This window comes from Dioszegia hungarica, assembly GCF_025882075.1.
Source record: "Dioszegia hungarica strain PDD-24b-2 chromosome Unknown MKK02contig_2, whole genome shotgun sequence".
Taxonomy (NCBI): domain Eukaryota; kingdom Fungi; phylum Basidiomycota; class Tremellomycetes; order Tremellales; family Bulleribasidiaceae; genus Dioszegia; species Dioszegia hungarica.
In genome coordinates this window covers 1,151,698-1,170,901 of record NW_026515766.1, presented here as the reverse complement: position 1 = coordinate 1,170,901, position 19,204 = coordinate 1,151,698, and the positions used below count along the sequence as shown (strand labels likewise).

At 57.8% G+C, this 19,204-nt stretch overlaps 7 protein-coding genes across 7 annotated transcripts; 4 read left to right on the top strand and 3 right to left on the bottom strand.

Moving 5' to 3' along the window:
- Positions 1-337: 337 nt before the first annotated feature.
- Positions 338-3,213, top strand: MKK02DRAFT_29566 (uncharacterized protein; the record flags this gene model as incomplete). The annotated part of the gene is made up of 5 exons (XM_053087855.1): positions 338-1,213; positions 1,264-1,407; positions 1,459-1,632; positions 1,680-1,844; positions 1,909-3,213. The coding sequence occupies 5 exons, from the start codon at positions 338-340 to the stop codon at positions 3,211-3,213; spliced, it is 2,664 nt and encodes an 887-aa protein (XP_052949302.1).
- A 1,486-nt stretch (positions 3,214-4,699) lies between these two features.
- MKK02DRAFT_39832 (uncharacterized protein) lies at positions 4,700-5,227 on the top strand (the record flags this gene model as incomplete). Its single annotated transcript, XM_053090799.1, has 3 exons — positions 4,700-4,845; positions 4,917-5,115; positions 5,162-5,227. 3 exons carry the CDS (start codon positions 4,700-4,702, stop codon positions 5,225-5,227), a joined length of 411 nt encoding a protein of 136 aa, XP_052949301.1.
- Positions 5,228-6,266: 1,039 nt separating this feature from the next.
- Positions 6,267-7,928, bottom strand: MKK02DRAFT_39831 (activator of Hsp90 ATPase; the record flags this gene model as incomplete). Its single annotated transcript, XM_053090798.1, has 8 exons — positions 6,267-6,570; positions 6,621-6,699; positions 6,761-6,814; positions 6,861-6,987; positions 7,035-7,430; positions 7,480-7,612; positions 7,667-7,809; positions 7,878-7,928. The coding sequence occupies 8 exons, from the start codon at positions 7,926-7,928 to the stop codon at positions 6,267-6,269; spliced, it is 1,287 nt and encodes a 428-aa protein (XP_052949300.1).
- A 307-nt stretch (positions 7,929-8,235) lies between these two features.
- MKK02DRAFT_39830 (ras guanine nucleotide exchange factor domain-containing protein) lies at positions 8,236-12,455 on the bottom strand (the record flags this gene model as incomplete). Its single annotated transcript, XM_053090797.1, has 12 exons — positions 8,236-8,370; positions 8,440-8,653; positions 8,708-9,016; positions 9,066-9,154; positions 9,208-9,928; positions 9,962-10,133; positions 10,189-10,265; positions 10,319-10,772; positions 10,935-11,144; positions 11,249-11,455; positions 11,506-11,650; positions 11,697-12,455. 12 exons carry the CDS (start codon positions 12,453-12,455, stop codon positions 8,236-8,238), a joined length of 3,492 nt encoding a protein of 1,163 aa, XP_052949299.1.
- Positions 12,456-13,217: 762 nt separating this feature from the next.
- On the top strand, positions 13,218-13,895 carry MKK02DRAFT_29563 (uncharacterized protein; the record flags this gene model as incomplete). Its single annotated transcript, XM_053087854.1, has 2 exons — positions 13,218-13,695; positions 13,771-13,895. The coding sequence occupies 2 exons, from the start codon at positions 13,218-13,220 to the stop codon at positions 13,893-13,895; spliced, it is 603 nt and encodes a 200-aa protein (XP_052949298.1).
- A 1,467-nt stretch (positions 13,896-15,362) lies between these two features.
- Positions 15,363-16,876, top strand: MKK02DRAFT_29562 (uncharacterized protein; the record flags this gene model as incomplete). The annotated part of the gene is made up of 5 exons (XM_053087853.1): positions 15,363-15,698; positions 15,747-15,827; positions 15,877-15,964; positions 16,081-16,773; positions 16,824-16,876. The coding sequence occupies 5 exons, from the start codon at positions 15,363-15,365 to the stop codon at positions 16,874-16,876; spliced, it is 1,251 nt and encodes a 416-aa protein (XP_052949297.1).
- Positions 16,877-17,683: 807 nt separating this feature from the next.
- On the bottom strand, positions 17,684-18,962 carry MKK02DRAFT_39828 (uncharacterized protein; the record flags this gene model as incomplete). The annotated part of the gene is made up of 4 exons (XM_053090796.1): positions 17,684-17,802; positions 17,878-18,259; positions 18,318-18,721; positions 18,791-18,962. 4 exons carry the CDS (start codon positions 18,960-18,962, stop codon positions 17,684-17,686), a joined length of 1,077 nt encoding a protein of 358 aa, XP_052949296.1.
- Positions 18,963-19,204: the final 242 nt, after the last annotated feature.

Genomic DNA, 19,204 nt, shown 5'->3' with positions numbered 1-19,204 from the left:
GTACCAGAGCTCCTAGTCTGCGCTATTTTACGAGTCTATTGAGTCGAGCTGGCAAAGGATGAGCTCTGTATACGAGTCACGCTGGGGTACAAAGGTATAAGGAGGCCGAGTTGACAGCTTAGCGTGCTGAGCCAGCCGAGCCAACTTTTGACTCGACCAACTTGAGGACGCACGGACCAGCGATTTTCGTATCACGGCATCAAAATTGGCTGGGTGGCGCAGAATGACGTAAGCTGAAACATGCAATCAAGATTTCTGTGGTGATGCAGAGGCGGGGTGTTGTTGCGATCATTCACAGTGGCTTGCCTAGCTTAGATATAGAGTACAGCTGGGTACCATGTCCCGCACAAAGAAGAGCAAGCCGGGATCAGGCTCGGCAACGTCGCCCAAAACGACACCGGCGCCCAAGAAGAAGGTCAAACCGCCACGCCCGCCTAAATCGGCGTCAGCCGCGACCTCGGTCAACACCAGTAGCGGCCTCACTACCCCTACCTCGGCCAGCTCCACAGGCAAGAAGAAGGCGAAATGGACCAACAAGCAGAAGGCTGAGCGGAAGAGAAGGGAGGCGGAAGAGAGAGCAATGAATGAGCCATCCGGGAGTGGGAGCGGGAACGGCGTCATTGATTTGACGGAGATGGAGGATGAGGAGGAGCGGCTGAATGAGGGAGGAAGTGCGCTCGGACCGCCACCACCACCGTCAGCCAAGCGCGCTCGGACTGCTGCGGTGGCTACCCCGGCGAAGAGGGCGGACGATAATGTCTATACTCCATCGAGCTTCAAACCGATGAGGCGGTCTATGGCGTATGGGCACGCCGAGGCCAGCCCGTCGCCACCTCCCCCGGACAGCGTGAATGACCGACCCAACGCGGACATTATCGTCGAGGAGAAGTCATTGCAGCCATCCTCGGCCGGTGAGAGTTCCAAGCCTGGTGCGGACGATCACTTCAACCCTCCAGGCCTCTTCTCGAGCTCGATGATCCCTACCTCCGCCGATCTACCCGGCCCGTCGAAGCTTCGCTCGTCAGTGGTCGCCAAATCTGCCACCGGTGCAGAGACGGAGGCAGAAGTCGGTCTGCTCCTCCCGTCGCATGTCCAAATCGACGAGGTCTTGCCGCAAGGCGCGGAAGCAGCTGCAGAGGAGGAAGAGCTGCAGCATGAGGCGTCAAAGCAGTCGATGGAGGGACTGTTTGTCTTTGACTCCAATGTCGCTAAGGTGAGCCACCTCTCTCGCTTTTTTTTTCGAGCGACGCAGTTGACACTCAGGGCACAACGCGCTACTTTGACCCAGACGCGGTCGAAGAGCCAGTAGGAGAAGAAGCCACCTTCCTCGCTACCGCCGACCAAAGCAAAATCTGCACCAACTGCAAGAAACCAGGTCATAAGCCCCGGGACTGCCCTCACATCATTGTAAGCTTATCAATACATGCATACTACCATGCGCGATTGCTGACCTGGCAGTGCACGACCTGCGGCGAGATGGACACGCACGAACGCCGAGACTGCCCATACGGCGTCACCTGCTTCTCGTGCGGTCTTCGGGGACACAGAATTGCGGACTGTCCGACACCTCAGTCCAAGGGATCCAGGAGGCAGGGATGCGGGCGATGCGGAAACAGGGATCACAAGGATAATGTAAGCCTTCATCAACGATGGCGTCTCGCTACGGCTTACACCTGCAGTCCTGTCCATCTCTCTGGCGAGTATACGTCTACCTTAGCGCTGCCGCCCGGCAGTCTATCCTAGCGGAGAAACGGGCGGAGACGGGCTGGGCAAAAGAAGCAGTCGGTGGGGAGAGTCACGCAGAGTACTGCTACAATTGCGCCAGAGTCGGCCATCTCGGAGACGTGAGTAGCGGACTGTTCCCTGTGAGCCTCAAGTGCTGGTATGATATGATAGCTGACCTCATAGGACTGTCAATCCCGCCGCGGCTCCCTCGCTCGCCTGACGACTCCCTCGGCCTTCTCTGCGCAGATATCCTCCTCCGGGCCATTTGCCTCCTTCACTTCCCGCAGCTCGAGGCACACGGACGCGCCAACCCATCAGCGCTTCGACGACGACTATGGGGACGCAGATCTACCTGGTGTGAAGCCGGCCTTCGGTGGGCTCGGCGCGGGCAAGAAGTCAAGGGAGAAGGCGAAACAGCGAGCTGCGGACTTTGATCGGGAGTTGGGGTCCAGCGACGAAGAGGATGCTTTTGCGAGTCTCGGTCGATCTCGGGCGGGATCATCCGGCCGTGGAGGAGCAGGTGGGCGCGGGTTCAGCAGAGGAGGAGGCGGAGGAGGAGGGAGGGGAACACCCATCTCGAATCCCGGTCGACGCGCTTGGGACTCGGAGCATCGTCCTAGCGATAGAGCCGGTCCTTCCCGCGGTGGTGGCGGACCCGATAGCGCTAGCCGGCCCACCTCATTCAGCCACTCTCACCTCATGTCCGGTCACGCGGCACCGGCGTCCATGCCTACCAAAGCGAAAGGGATAGTCTTTGGCAATATCGCTGGATTACCCGCTCGGCCCGAATCCCCCTCGCCTTATCCGCACAATACGTCGAACCCCAACTTCGAGACCGGCTTGGGCTCTCGCTCTGGAAGCGGTAGCGGTGGAGGAGAATGGAAGAATCGAGCTTCGAAAGCCCTTACCGACCGGGCTATGGGGTACGCCTCTGCGCCTGGCTCGCGTACGTCTCCAGCGCCGGGCGGGACCTTCGCCCCGAGCCCACTGGGCGGGAGTCATGGCGGCAGTCAGGATGGGGATGCAGCGTCACCACGGAAGAAGCGGAGGAGGCAGGAGAATGTGGGCGAGGGCCGAGGGAGAGAGAAAGAGACGGACTGGGAGGCGGATTGGAGAGGGAGTGGGAATGGGGGTGGGAATGTGCGGGATTGGGGAAGGGAGGATGATGCGTTTGATAGGAGGGAGAGAAAGGAGGCGGGGAGGGATGGGAGGGAGTATAAGGGGGATGGGGGGAGTAGGTATGGGATTGCGGGTGGACGAGGGGGGCGGGGAGGAGGGGCTGGGGGTGGGAGTGGGAGTAAGGGCAGAGGAGGCGGCGGGGGAGGCGGTGGGCGAGGCGGCGGTGGTGGTGATAGTAGAGGGAGAGGGGGTGGAGGAGGGGGAGGAGGTGGGGGCGGCTCCGGTCGAGGTGGCTCGGGCGGTGGTCAGCGGGGAGGCAAGCAGGGTCCGGTAACGCCCGTGGGGCAGCGGTATACCGGCGGATATTGAGGGGTCGCCGATACGTTAGTTCTTCAGCCTATATGCTTTGTGTATATATGACATGTACATAATATTCGCCCTGGAAACGATGCCCATCTAACCCAGTAAGCGCAGTTGAAGCGCCTGGGGAAGCTTCCAACAGCTTTCAACTCACTGATTGAGTGTTTGGTCACGTGCTCAGCATTCCTCGCCCGCCGCACACCCTCGGCCGAAATTTTCGCACCCCTCTTTCTCTCTTCTTCTCTACGCGACCAAAGTGGATCACTTCGACTCTAGTCCCCTCATATCGCTCCAACGCAGAGGAGACACCCCCTCGATCCTTCAGTCGCCAGAATCCAAACGTCCTTGTTTGAGGGTTGCCGCAGGAGGCCCTAATCTCGGCCCATTGAGGGGGAGGGGGGCTTCACGTAGCGGCGGTATTCCCATAAGTTGGACGGAAATATAGATCATCAGGATATGCTTAGGCGCAGCGAAGGGACGTGTCGATGAGAAAGATGGGGAGAGGTGTAATGGGCATGCAAATTATGAAGATGCTCACTCGTCCAGATGCTGGATCACCGGCCGATAGTGATGCCCACCTGCCGGTGCCAGCCATCCTCGTCTGCCCCTACACGAATCTCCAACGTCCATCGTCAGAGTGGCCTCCTTAAATGCTCGTCCTTGCCGCTTCATGCCGCCACATACCACCTTTCGCCGACAAAGCGCCTCGCATTACCGTCACGTCCCGGACCAGATCCCACCTCCTTTCATGTCAGCGGAGTTTCGAGGGCGTTTCGGCGCGCTAGCCGAGTAAGCTCCTGTTGTGATGGCTCACAGATCGCACGATAGGCCTTTTCCGACTCCGCCGAGTGTTTTGAATCAGGTTGACTTGTCTCTTTGCCTTCGCGTTCATCCCAGAGAGGGATTCTACTGACTTCCTGAACGTCAATTCCTCTCCGGATCGATCGCGAAGCGCAGCTTCTTACTCACCTCGGACGATACCTATTCAAGTCGACAGCACTCTTTCACCACCGCGGATATACACTACCCCCGCCAAACACCTGGCGAACGCTCAAACTCCGATGACGTTTCACTACGACCCTAAGCTACTCTACAACAAGATCCAAGCTCCGCTTCTTCGACTCTCGCTCGCCTTGTGCCCCGTGAGGCTGACTGGCCTTCGAGATCTTTTCATGACGGACGCCTCTGCCTACTCCGCCTGCATGACGGGGTGGCAAATATCGGGCGCACCGACGCTGTTGGATCGTAAACGCATCCCCTCCCCTCCGCTCGTATAGTCATATATCGATCATCCTTCCTCTACCTGGTCTCTGATCTTACCTCTGACCTCTTACTTCTTATCGTTCACATTACACACCAGATCTAGTACTTTCTGCACACCATTCAAGCCCCTACTTCACCTTGCGACGCCTCCGTCCCTGCCGCCTCCGCCACTGATCGATCGCTACAGCAAACGTCAGCTCAAGCTCCGACTCCGACTCTGCGCATCGACAGCATGTTCGTCACCCGCTCCTCGCCCTTTTCTTCGCCGGACATGAGGGGCGGTGGTTCTCCTCTGCCCAAGATGCAGCTACAGATGCAAATACAACAACTCAAGAGTGCGCCCATCCTCAACCCCAATTATGGGATGGTGCAGACCTAGTAAGTGGTCTTACCAACTCCCCCTGAGTCGTGACCTGTTTGTTACCCAGTAGGACCAACTCACATACCAGCCTCGACCTCCTGAACCAATTGATGGACGTATCAGTCTCCACGCAAGGCGCGTACGGCGTCAAGATCTGGCTGATTGAGGTCCAAGCTTTCACTCGACAACTTCAGAAGCGCATGTTCCAGGGCTGCCCGTTGACACCTCAGGAGAAGCAAAGCGTGCTGTACTTCTGTCATTATTGGCGCAACTCACTTCACCCTGCTGTCAGTGTGCTTGTCTCCTACTCCGAAGAGTCATGCTGATTGACAGTACGCGATGGCGGCTCCCGAGGCTCAGATCGTGCTCATCGCACTGACAGAATTCGCCTCGTTGTGAACGCAGCTCTCTATGGTTTCGGACTGATAGCCCTGAATCGTACCCTTGCCTTGTCTTTCTAATACTCTCAAAAGCGCCTGACGGACTGCACTGCATATAGCACTATATACCCCTTGACAGGCATGTAGAAGATGAATACTGAAACATGTCTACTATCTTGTCTCTTTCTGGGGAGGCTATAAATCGCGTCATGGCAAGCCCTCACAAGTCAATGAGAACTACTGGTATGTCCCCCCTTGTCGAGCTAGCAGAGCAATAGCAGCACTCATCATGACGTCTGTGCCACTATGCGAGCATGGGTGGGAAATTTTAGGGTCTTCTCATTTCATTTCTGAATCGATCCTCATTCCTTATCTCGTAAGCTATGACCAAGCTGCCCAGAAATCAACGCGGCCCACCTTCAGCTTGGGTCCCCTGCGCCGCGTAGTGTGGATGGCAGCCACAAGCCTCGCGAGCTCAGCGCCCGATTAGGCGCCTGATTTCTTCATGGCACGCCGCCCGATATATACCCGCCCATACCCATCGCCCCCAAGCAGCTGAAATCCATGCCAGCCCCTACCTGGTAGTCCCCTCGGCGCTCGGACCCACATCAGTGCCCCTCACCCGGAAACAAGTGTCTAGCGTGCGTTATCCACAGTATCCGCACGCGTGCTCGGTGCTAATCTGGCTGTCAGTGATAGAGTCTCCTTCTTCTAGCTGCTACTACGAACAGTATGGATCCACCAGTGCGATGGTCACACCGCAGGCTCAGGTTGTGCAGGTTGTACTCGGTCAACTTGCTCTGGGTGAGCGTAAATCGCTGTGGCTCCAAGACAGTATGCCCCCTCGATGACGGGATGCTAACGCCCATTCAGCGCGCCTCATAACGGCACTTCCCGTAGTGCCCTGTATCAGTACCATGAAGGTATTGCAGATGCATCTTCGATCAATGTCTATTATTTTCTTTCCTCTCTTGAGGAGCATTGGCAATTTTCGAGGTGATCTAGAGGGTCGTACCGAGCCTGCGAAGCATGATCAGTCATTGTCCCTCTTCAACAGATCATATTCCCCGGCTTCCTCCGCCGCCTGCTCCAGCTGCACCAGCCGCAGCTCCAGGAATAGAGTACACCACCAAGCCCACAAACACTGCCGAGAGCCCCAGAAGGGCCCCTACGCCCAGTACCTGCGGACTCAAGAGACCGCCTAGCAGCGTCGACTCCTGCGAAGACTTGGACGCCGACTTTGACTTGTCGCGCGGCTTATGGCGGGGTTGTCTGGACGCAGAGCTGGGGGTGTAGGTCTGGGCCGGGCGGGAGGAGAGGGTGCGGGAGGTGGAGGAATGGACTAACCCCATTTGTTTCAATCTGCACGTCAGCTTGGGCCTTTGCAGCGGGGCATGGGACAAATAGCTCACCCCTGGATGTAGAATTGGTCAATGGCTCGCTTCAGGTCGTCCTCCTGTCCGGTAGGTACGCCATCCAGCGAGAAAGTAACTACAGAGGTCAGCTCATAGCGTACCGCTGACTCCAGTCCAGGCATTCTAGGCTGACGCACCGGTAGTGGAGTCTGAGCCCTGCGCAAGCGAGGTCGTCAGTGTAGCGTAGTGATCTGCAATTTCAGCCAGGCCGGTCACAGTCCGACAGGAAGGACGGACCTGTCGGCCATTTCCCGTTCCTTGTCTGCCATGTCTGAACCAGCTTCGTCGGCTGCTCCACAGCCTGCACCTTCCCACGGACGTTACCACCAAACAGCTCATACTCTCCCTCGGGTTTCAACGCCATCTGCTAGTCAGCTTCTTCCCCTTTACCCCTCATCACCATAGACTCACCTTAGCATTCGACCTCGACCACATTGGGATCCTCTTCTCATCCGTCAACAGCCCCCAGATATCCTCTGCGCTCGCCTGCAATTGCGCCGTGACCTCCACCGTACTCGTCGAGCCAGAGTATCCTCCAGCCGCAGCCTTGGGAGCAGCGGCAGCTGCAGCGGGCTTGGCTGCGTCCGCAGCTTTCGTAGGTGGAGCAGGGGCGTACGCTGCAGGCGTAGATGTACCTGACGCAGAAGCAGGGGAGGAGGCGCCGTCTGAGGGGTTCCCGTGCGTCGCGAGGAGCTCGGGGCGGAAGGTGTTGAGTTTGGGGGTGAGGGCGGCTGGGAAGGCCTTGCGGAGGGTGGCGAGGAGAGACTGGGCGTCTTTGGTTGATGTGGAACTGAGGGTGGTCTCGTACTACAGATATAAGCTGGGCCTGTCCATCGCAGGAGTCGGTGGAGCTCACGCAGTACTCCGATAATCCGTCCAGGACCTCATGGCTGAACTCGGTGATCTTGATGCTCCCCTTGGCTTCTTCTCCCTCAGACGTCGTACCGATCCACTGGAGGACCACCTCGAAGTCATAGATGGTCAGAAGTCTGCCTAGTCAGTTCGCTGTTCCCCACTACAGTCTTATGGAGCTGTCAACTTACTTGCCCTTCCTCTGTCCGAGGTCACAGTCTCCAGTGACGGTAGTCACCTCCACAATCTCCGCCTTCTCCGCCCCTTGCTCGACCTTGACTCCAGGGAGAGTCTTCTTGACCCATTCATGCGCCCAAGGACCGCAGTTCTTGTTCTGTACGGGGTCAGCTATTGCTACTAGACGACCAGAGCTCCGGGACCGGGGTTAGAGACTGAGCTCACCCGCCAGTGGTATGTCTGCTGAAAAGCGGTGAGGGGCTTCGGGTCGCTCATGTTTGATATGTGTCGCTCTGTGATGAATCAATGAGATGATGAAAGGGAGAGCGAGATGGACGTTCTTGCAGCTGCACCTGGTACCTGTAGCTGGCGACTTTCCAGAGAATTCCACCTCCACGTGGCGAGGCTCGCTTACTCCACTACTGCAGCAGCAGCTGCTGGTTTCCTACTGCATGCTTGATGATGCACTTACTCCTCAGCCTATACCAGCCAGATGTCTTAAGCCTCTGGATATGCAAGAAAATACAACAGGACGCCCGCCAGATGCTGAATGATCGTTCCCCACTCTTCCCCCTCACCTCTCTTACATCTCCGCTCGGCCGTCAAACGCTCCGCCCATCCCAAGATTCGCCAACTTCTTCATCACCCCTCCTCCACCCTGCATCAGCACCGGTACACCATTTGGCGGCTCAAGCAGCCTACTCCGCTCAAACAGGGCCTAGACTTGTCAGCTCCCTTTTACTCAGTCTCCTGAATCGAAAAACAGACGGGAGAAATGATAACTCACGTCCTCGCTGTCGATGACTCTGGTATTATCCAGCAATGCCTGGAAGTAGGGTGACGGCTCCCCAGGGACCACCGCTCCTCTTTCCTGACACTGCGTGATGACTTCGAGGATCTGACCAAACTTGGTAAACTTGTCCCATTGAACACAGCCGTCCTCTCGGCGGTCGACGGGCCGGACAGACTGCAGTCGATTGATCTGACCCAGCATGACCGTCCTATTTGATCAGCTGTCGCCTTCATCATCGGATAGGCGTAACGGATCAGCTCACATGAGCGGAATAGCAGGTGCCGATCTCGCCGTATCCTCCCTTATCGCCCGCCCATACGCCGCGTATCCTCCTCGGGGATCCATCAGCTCCACATACTCCCCGAGCTCCTTATACCCCGGCGAGAGCGTATTGACTAGCGCATGCGTCGCGGACAGGCGATGGATGGACGTCTCGCGCATACCGGACAGAACGGCGTAGAGGGAGTCGTAGTTGTTCAGTCGGCGGAGATGGTGCGTTATCAGGATGAAACGCTCGAGCGTCCGGGCGCGATGTTTAGGTTTCGGGTTGGCGAGGATCATGGTGGATACCCTGAGGGTCAGCTGGGGTCAAGAAGAGAGCTCATGGACAGGGAGCTCACCATCTCGACATGTGATTGAAGAACTCGATGGCTTCCCCGACGGAACCTTGCTTCTCCCCACCGAAGTCATGACGAAACACATCCCTCGGCTGGATAATCAGCTCATCGCCCAAATCAGACCGTCAAGAGCGAGGGAGCTCACCCGGATCACCGAAAACAAGCGCCACTGTAACTTTGTCAAGTCCCCCGCAAATAGCTTCGGGTCATACCGCATAAACGTATTCCAGCTGGTACTCCACCTGGCGAAACCATAATCGTTCATGCCATTTGAGGGCGGTAGGGGCATTGGCGGTGGGATGCTCCCGCTCCCACTCCCATTGCTGCTGCCATCGCCATTGCCATTACCGTTGCCGTTAACGTAGAGCCTAGACTCTGATCCGCTACGTTGCTGGTGCAGCCGGGTAAGGGAGGTGCGCTTGATCTCCTCGCTCGTCATGCTGATGTTCGAGCCGACCAGAGAGGGGGCGGACGAACTGGCGACTCGGGCAGATTCCATCGAGGCTGGGCGGGAGTGAGGACGGGGACGGGCAGAGGTAGGTGTATTATCGAGCTCATTGAGCATCCGGCCGTCAATGACGAGCTGGGACGGTGAGGTGTTTGCCGTGCACGCGGGGGCAGAAGCAGAAGCGGAAGAATGAGATTGGGAGCGAAGTCGATGCGGAAGGGAGTCATAAGACCATGATGTATCGATATCGTCCACGTCGTACAGCTCCGACTCGATCGCGACCATCTCTGCGGCCAAGTGGGAGAGGAAGCGATGTCTGAGGGTAGAAGCGAGGATCTCGCGATAGACGGCTTGAACAGGCTCGGGCGTAATATCGCCAGGGTACTCGCATGCCCAGTCGACGAGAGCGCCAGTCAGACTGGGGTATCAGCTGTTTATCGGCGGCACGCACGATGCACTGATCTGGATATGGTCGACCCACCGCTGCAGAACAATCATCTTCAAATCCTTGGCTAGTGTAGCCGCAGCGACTTCCTCGAACCGGATTTGAAACTCCCGCATGAAGTCCAGCGGCGTCGAGAATCGGCGATAAGTGAGGAAGAAGGAGGATACGAGTTGCTCATCTGCATGGTGAGCTTTGGTCATAGGCTGGAAGCGACTATGGACAAGTCAGCTTACTTTCCTTGGTTACCATGCTTGAGAAGACCTTTCGGTAGAGGTCCCGTACACTCAGCCAGAGCTGATCAGGCTGATCCCTACTTGATTAGCTTCAATTCAATGCTCGACGTGCGACAGCTAAGAAACTCACCGACTACCATTACTTTCCACCTTAATCAGATCGACACTCCCAGCTTGTATTTCCGCCTCACCCACTTCCTCTTGCGCCTCGCCTTCTTGTCCTTTGTCTTCATATCCCTCAACCCCTCCATCCCCCTCAATGACGATCGGAGCAGCCACAATCCACCCCAAACTACCCCCCGAGCTCCTCTGACTCGGCGTCACTGCCTCCGCCGCCGACCCATTCCGTTGATGTCCCCACAGAACCCGGTCGTGTCCGCCCGCGGAAGACTGGTACTCGCTCTCTGTCAAATTGGGCGAGTGCTGGTTCATGTCGGCTGCGTCGCCGGTGTCGCCGACATCGCCCGTGTCAGGCGGTAAGGGTTTGATGTACTCCGCGCTTTGCTGTCGGGAAGCGGCGGCCGTAGCGGTGGAGAATGTCTTTTTGCGCAGATTGAGCTGGGAGAGGTCGCGGCTTGCCATGCCTGGTCATCAGCTCAGATATCGCAGCCTATATGGTATGGCGAAGAAGGGAAGAGATGTGAGAAGCATGACTGAGAGGCAGGATCGAAGTGGGGAAATCCAAAGTGGGGAAGGTGAGGCCGAACTGAGCTCCCAAACAGCACAAAGTGGGGAAGTTTACTCACGACTCCTCTGTTCCAACTTGTACAACAACCACCTCATCCCATTCCTCATCTTACTCTTCCCCTCCTCGGTCACTTCTGTCACTTCTATCAAGCCCACATTATACGCCTCGCCCAGGGAATTACCGTATGCCGCCTCAACCTCGAGTTTGGCGCCGGGATCAGACTTGCACGCCATGATGATCATAGGAAGATTGTCGGTCGATAACCTACCTGAAGGTGTCAGCTTGACCTTTGACCTTTGACCTTTGACCTTTGACCTTTGACCCGGATGGCAGGCTGGCGGTGGGAAGAAGCTGGTATCAATGGTAACGTACTCAGAGCTTGTGTGATACCTTCCAGGGTGCTCGACTGAGTGGCGTCGTAGCATAGAATCACGCCCGATACGCCGTTGACACCGTCTGGCCAGGCTGTTGGAGAATCCGGTGACGTGTCGAGGAGGGATAGGTCCATCTCGAGAAACTCAATCTCGTGGGCCTCCTTCAGCCTAGTACCGGACTCGACGGAGGACCGACATGAGGATACTGTCGAGTCAGCTCCCGTGTGGATTCACATCGCGCACCTATCAACTCACTCTTTCCGCCATCAGAGAGGATCATTTGAGTAGGTTCTGATACACCTCCCCATGCCCTCGTCCCCCGGCGGATGGCAGTGCTCTTTCCGACACCTGGTTGGCCTATTACCGCTATTCTGAAGGGAGCGCCATTCTGTGCAGGTGACTAGACAGATTAGCTCGGAGCGTCGCGACACTGTGAAGGGACTTACCCTCTCTCTCCTATCTGGCGGTCTTGGTGTCCTCTCAGCATCCCTCTCCGCCCCATCCCTCCCAGGTCCAAATGGAAATCCCTCGCCTTGCTCCCGTTCCCGCTCCGGACTGTCACGTCGCATCCCCGCAACTCCCTTCCCTCGCCGGTCCAACAGCGCGCCCTCTGGCGATACTCGAGGAAACCGGTCCCCTGTCGGACTCAACGGGTCCCTCCCTGCGCCAGCGCCAGCTCCAGCACCCGCCCTCTCCGCCTGTGCGGCCATCATCGTCCTCACCCGACTCATAGCCTCTTGGTCCTGACTGCTCATCTTCTCCCGGACATGCTGCAGTAGCGCAGCTTCCGGGCTTTCTCCACTTTTGACAGGAGAGCGGGAGCTGGGCGTCGTATACGCGCGAGATCGACCGTCATTTGATGAAGCGCGCCGAATCGTCGGCGAGGGCTGTGCATATTGTCCAGGCGTACCACCATTCAGCCGAGGTGCGGAGGTAGGGCCGTTGGGATGGGGGCGCGGCGAAGGTCGGCCATGACTGGGCGCGAGAGAGGGATAGAGATGTTCAGGAGGGAGGTGAGTCCCGGCTCCGAGGACAGAGATGGCAGCTGGCATCTTTTGGCGCTGGCGGTGCGTGAGGGACGTGGAGCGGCGGGGAGAGGTATGGTCTACCGCTTTGGGGAGACGAGAGGGTCCGGCCTGCGCTTGCGCTTGCGGTTGCGCGGGTGGGGTGGTAGGTAGGTGATACATCTGCCGAAGGATCAGCATGGGGTCCTCTGCCTTCAGACTTCGCGATCGAAAGGGTGGTAAATCCGGTATAGGATGGGTGGAGGGCATACCTTTGGCTAGCTGCAGCGCGGATCCCCGTCCCTCGGGCTGTCCTTGCTGCTTCGGGCTGTATCACGTCGGGCGTCGGGCTCGGACGGCGCGAAACGGCGATCCACCCAGTCCAGTGGTGCACTTCTGACTCGGGGAAATCGGCGGATGGAATCCTATACGCAGAGCTCCGTTGACAGACCCGAAGCTCGGGCACTCCACGTTTGATGATCTGCACGGCAATTAACGTATGTTTCAGGTGAGGTACTGCTTGTCTCACTTACAGCTGCCGGTGGGTACGGAATGAGGAGACAGGATGAGATGATAGATGCTTCATCTACACTTGTGATGGTGGGTAGGGAAGAGGGTCAACCGCAGACAGAGCATGGCGATCGTAGAAGCGTCCGAGCGCAAATGTCGAGAAGAAGAAGGTTTGGGCCAGTCCGGCGGTCCGCTGACGTGAGAGCGCGTCTCTTTCGTTTCGACGAGCCGGCAGCCGGTGCACCTGAATCAATGTTCGCTATCTGAAGCCCAGACAGTGCGGATAGGATGAGATGCACGTCATGTCCAGCACAGTCAAAGCCAAAAGTCGCCAGAGCAGCGGTTCGCAAAGATCGGCGCTCTAGCCGGTTACGTTACCGCACCAACTGACCTTTGCAGCTGCAGATTTCACTCTTGCCTGTGCGTCGTTTCCCTTTTCCATGGCAGTACAGTATGAATCGACCCCTCTCAAACCCCTTCCGGCGCCTCCACCCTTTGCGGCAACCCACAGCCTCCTCCTCCCGCCTCGCACATACCCAAAGACCCCACGACTGGCCCTTCAAACCCCCTCCGATCCGCGAACGTCTCCGACCCCTCATCCCCTTCTTCATCTGGTGGACCGTCCTCACTTCCCTCACTGTCCACCTATTACGCGCTCGGCAAGCCTCCAAAGAGTCCGCAGATCGATCAGACGCCAAGATCAGCGCGTTGCAAGACCTCTTGACGCGGGCGAGGGCGGGCGAGGTGATGAGTGAGGAGGAAATACAGCGGAGGTTGGAATTGGTCGGGGTGCGGGAGAGGAGGAAGGTGGATGTTTCTGGGGAAGGAAGGGAAGAGGTCCGGGATGTAGGATGGAGAGAGGCGATTTTTGGTCGGAGGGCAGTGAGGAGTGAGAAGGAAGAAGAAGAGGTGGAGGATTGGGCGAGAAGTGGTGAGTTTCGGCATTCCTTCGCGTTGTCTTGTCTTGGGTTCAGATGTGAGACATGGGAGGTAAGCTGATGATCAGTGGTGGCGGAGGCGAGTGGCACGGCGGTGACCAAGCCAACACTGCCAGATACGAGCATAAAACAGCCGCCTGCGCCGGTAGCGACCGTGCGGAGAGCACCATCATCGAGTAGATACATGTCATAGCTGCAGTCTTTGGTGGCTTCGTCCTAGCCTTCGGTACTGACTTCATCCCTGCTGATTAGGTCGCCCCTGCCGCTTCGTTCGATAAGCTTGCCTGCCGCCGGCTCTGATGGGGTCATCTGCAGATCGCTCGACCACCGCACCACCCCGCGAGGTCCCCAACTCCGACGCTATCGGGCCAAGGCCCCAATCCTTCCCAGGTACAGTTTCATCAAGCCTTGCACACACAATTCAGGACCCGACGACGCTATCCGCCGAGCCGAGCTCTCCTCCGCCACCACACACACACCACGCGCGATATTATGCTCGATGGTGAAACACGCTCCTCGACACACACTTGCCCCTTGCACTACCCTCGAAACCCACTCCCGATGCCGATGCCGGCGGTAAGGGCATGCCTTTCGATCCCCCGCTGTCAGCCCTTTCACGCTTTTCGCCAGATCCGGGGTGCTCAAGCTCGTCGGGCGACGTTTGAAAGGGGGTAGAATCTGTGGAGGAAAAGGGTTGGTGGGGGTCGTGCCTTGAGCCAAGTGCCGATCAATCCATCAAGCCTTGAGCTTATCGACAAAGCTGCGGGGCAGTCACCTCGGGCGGGCGGCAACGGTGGCTTAGGAGAGAAGGTACGCATTGGCCCCCCTCTCTTTCGCCCTCCCAATCACTCCGCGCAGCCAGTACCCCTTTTTGGAGCTGATAGGGCGGGCGAGAGAGAGAGCTTGGGCCGCGTTTCGTATGACGGGCATCACGGGAGAGGAGCTGGAGCGGCAAGTATGAAACTGTCATTTTATTTAAACTCCGCGGCAACAGCTTCATTCCCCATCACATCCATCCCATTCCTCATCTTGTTACCATTTGCTCAACAACCAACCTCTTCCTTGATCTTCATCATCATTCAGCAGGTAGCCACCTTACTTCCAACCCGGTAATCATCAACATCAACAACCTCCACCGCCACACCATCGTCACATCGGCGCTTCAGCAACACCGCATCCCGCCACCTTGAAACAAGGCTTACCCGCCTCGCTCTCTTAATACCCGGCTTTCTCCTCTCTTCTTTCTCATCTCATCGTTTTGTCGCATACTCTTCGAGAGACTATATACGTCCCTTGACACGCGCGACCTAAAGGCAAAGGCCCTCCCTTCCCACCTCCCACCTTCCACAACACCCCCACACATCCTAATCGACGCGGCGGGATCAACAAACCTCAGCTGATCAGCTCGCGTCCATCCCTTCCTCCTTTGATCGCCACCCTTCCTCCTCTGTTCCCTGGCCTACAGTAAGTGAATACCTCCTCTCAAACCCTACAAAGGGGTTTCCCAGCTCGCGTAATCCCCTCTTCCATACCTTATCGCGTCGCCACCGCTGATCCCTTAGGGCAGCTGAAGGGTCCAAACAAGCTCTCGCCACCCTCCCCTCCCGCCTCCTACAAACCTCTATCCCCCTCACCTCACCTGCTCTCCAATCCCGCCAAGATGTGGTGGTACCGCAATACCACCGAGAACGCCCATTCCCACCTCCTCAACCACTCGGCCAACGCCTTTTGGGGCGCTCCGACCGACGGCAACAGATGGAGCGACGAGCGCAATCGCGAGCTCACGGCTCACCTCGATCCCGCCTACGTCAAGCGTTTGAGCAACTCTCCCCGCCCCATCACGCTCAAGATGGACGAGCCTGCCCGCCCGCTGCCCATCGTCGGGATGCAGGATCACACCCGGCTCACCCTGCAGCGGAAGAGGGCCACGCGGATGGGAAATGTCGCAGTGAACCCGGAGAATGAGGCGAATTGGAAGAGGCTGGGGTTGGAGAAGGTGCGTCTTTTCTCTACGCTACTGGGTGGACCTGGGCTGATGCTATAGTGCTGGAAGAATAGGATGCTCGCGCCTACTGGCCCGCCCTGCGATCGGCCCCAGTTTGAGGATAGCGCGTTCTGCGACTATGTACGTTTCCTTTTCTTTCCTCCACCTCGTCCACAAGCTGATATCCCAGCACTCGTGCAAACTCGCCACGCCCGACGGGTATCGCTGCCCCAACCTCGTCGACAATCCGGCTATCAGCCGTAGCTGCTCTTCCGGCTGTAAGTGTTGACGTCAACACCTCCCGCCCCGTCCAATCACTTGTTTACCACACATTCCTGCCCCCTCATTATTCCGCCCATACCTCATGCGCACGGGCATGTGCTGACTACCACAGACCACGCCGAGACTGACCGGGACGCCGAGCTCGACGCATACGTCGAGAAGCGCAAGGCCGCCATCGCCATCGAGGTGGCTATCAAGGCGAAAGCCGACGCCCAACAGGAACTCGACCTCCGCATGCCCCTCATCACCGAGTATCAGCGTTCGCCCGAGTTCAGACAAATGTCCCTCGAGTCGGGCGACGAGGCCGACAACCCCGAAACTCCACCTACTGCGCAACCCGCCCGGCTCGCCGAGGACGTCAGGGTATGGTGGCGCGGTACATCGACCGGGAACTCGGCGGAGCTCATGTATCCCCTTCCTATCCCCATCCGGTCTTCCAAGCCCGTCGCGGAGCCAGTCCCAGCCAGCGAGTCCACTTACGCGTCGCTCGACTCTATCGCGGTCGACTTTGGGCTCGGCCTCACCATCAATGCCGACGGCCCCGGCGTCGGCGTCAACGTCGGAGTCAGCGCGGTCAACGGTAATACCTATCGTCAGCTCGGCGCCGGCGGGGACGAGCAGTCGGCCGAGACCGAGGAGGATATCAGTCAGTCCCTCGACACGGGTATGCGCCGGCAGTTCCCCCATATCGACGCGCCAGCTACCACCAGCCAGCCAGCGCGGCGGTCGGCAAGCGAGCCGAGGCGGTTGTCTTTGGGGTCGGGGAGTCGGATGGCGAGAATCATGACTGAGCGCTTTGGCAATGGTGAGCTGCCCTCTCCTGCTCGCTGAACAAGTCAAGAGCTGACCATGTAGGATACGTCCGGAGACAAGCGTTCGGTCATGCCTCGTCCTCCGACTCGGCCTAGCCCCGCGCCACGTCTACGCCCCTACCAGGCATATCCACCCTTGTAGGGGCGTTGACGAGGTCGAGGTCGAAGTGGAGGAGTGGTCGCCAGCAAGCAAAATACGCCGGGGGAGGGCGACTGTATCGGTATCAACAACAGCATCAGCATCCGCATTGGCTCGGTCAACATAATCATCAGCATGGTCCACGTCCACATCCACGTCCGCGTCTCGGCTCTTCCACTGTATCGATCGTCTTATACTTTTCGCTCAGCTTGTTCGACGCCTGCCTGTCATCGGGTCGGTCTTTTTGTATATACCTTGACTCGGAAACCACCTCCATCCATCCCCTCCCTCCTCTCCCTCCTCGTTCCTCATCCTTTGACATCAACCACCACCCACCACACACACTATAGTCGGCGCATACATCACCTCCCCCTTCGCTCTTTCTGCGCATACTATCTCGAGCCAGCGGGGCAGGCGCCGGCGACAGGCAGGAGGTCAACGTTGTATTCGTCTTTAGCTATAGTACAAGTCATTTTTAGGAATAATTGGGGTTGTATTCGAGCAGATGGGGGAGTTATATAGTACAAGCTAGTTTAGTTTGGGTTCACGTTTGGGGTTGTATCATGCAGCCTATTCTCTTCTTTCTTGCCAGTATCGCATGACTTGCAGGCTGCATCTCTGCTCCGTGAGAGACAAGATGCATGCTAGGATAAGCGTATGAGTATGCAGATTGAGAGACAGCCGCAACAGCCAAGTCTCAAGAACTCGGAGCAGGAGGCCAAGCAGCTGATATGAAACGATAGCGCATAGCGCAGCGAGCGAGTCTACATGGGCAAGACGGAGATTATGTCGGAAGCGTCGGATTCGGAGCCGCCGGCGTTGGCTAGGCTGGGGTCGATCCAGGCCGCTACGAGCTCGGCGATGTAGTGTGAGTGTGTTCGAGCTGGTGTATCAGCCAGGTCCATCCAAGGAGGTAAGGAAACCTCAGCTGAAGCTGGCCACAGAGAGACGAACTCACACAAGCAGAAAGCGTGCGGGATACCATCAACCACGACCACTCTTCCCCCAGCACCCCCGTCCACGCCCTCCCCACCCATAACGCTCTGCACCATCTCCCCTTCCCTCCCTACCCACCCGTCCAAATTCCCTCCTGCCCAAATCCCAAACAATCCCCGCCCTTCGCCCATCTTCGTACTCGATAATGCCCGGATCGACGCCAGGTCGGGGGAGAGGATATGGTCCATCTCGGACCGGGAGAGATGGAGGACGTGCTCGACTGTCGTTGGGGAACGGAGGAGGGAGAGGGTTGTAGCTGGGAGGTGGGTGAGGAGGGGGAGGATCGGGCGGACTAGGTAGGTTATGTAGGGCAGGAGAGGGCGGAGGGGGCGGTGGAATATTGGCTGGGCAAGTCAGCTGCTCTTCTGGACTTCGTGGACGCTTCAGCACCAGGCAACTGACCCAGAGCTTCCGGCCATTCCATGAGTCCGCGATCCACCCCAACGTCGGGAAAAGCATGTACCCCGCCTCCACCTCATCCCCTAGCCTCTTCATCATTTCGAGGAGAAACCACGACCCGACTGAATGGCCCATCAGTGAGATACGAGGCCTATCGACCCGCTCGAACCGGCTACGTGGGGTCGGGCGATATCCCTCCTCTGCCCAGCCGGCGGTATAGCGCCGTAGTGACGACAAGAGCTCCACCTTGGCTTCGAGCTGCTCGTGCAGACTCAGCGGAAGGATCGGGGCGGGGATATGCGGGGAGTGACCGATATGAGAGGTGGAGAGGATAGCGTGGGATGGAGGAAGGAGGTAGTGCAGGTGAGAGAGGAAGGGGTGGTAGTAGTTTAGCAGACCGGGATTGCCTGTCTCGTCAGCTTGCTGTCTCTTCATTGCTGCTCTCGCACAGCTGCGGTGAGAGGTCATAAGCTCACCAAGTATGAAGACAATAATATGCTCTGGAGGCCGCCTTGACCCCCTCGCAGGCGGCCAATACTGCAGCGCCACCTCACCCTCCGAGCCCTTGACTCGGTGGTGGAAAGAGCAGTTGACCGGACGGGCGCTGGACGGCGCTTCTTGCCGCAAAAAGGAGAACCGGTCGTCCATTTTGCTCTGGTTAAATTTGGCAGATCAGTATAGTATCGCCTGAGGGTGGGATAGGACGCTATGTTAGCCGTTGGCTGTGCTGCGTTGGGTGTTTGGAGGACAAGAGGGTATGTATAGGCTATCTGTGACAGGCTGAAACACTATCAACATACCTCAAACACGTCAATCGTGGGAAAGTGGCATCAACCTCCACTCAAAAGATCATCGACGCGTCGCGAAGACTACATCCTTCTTTCTACCTC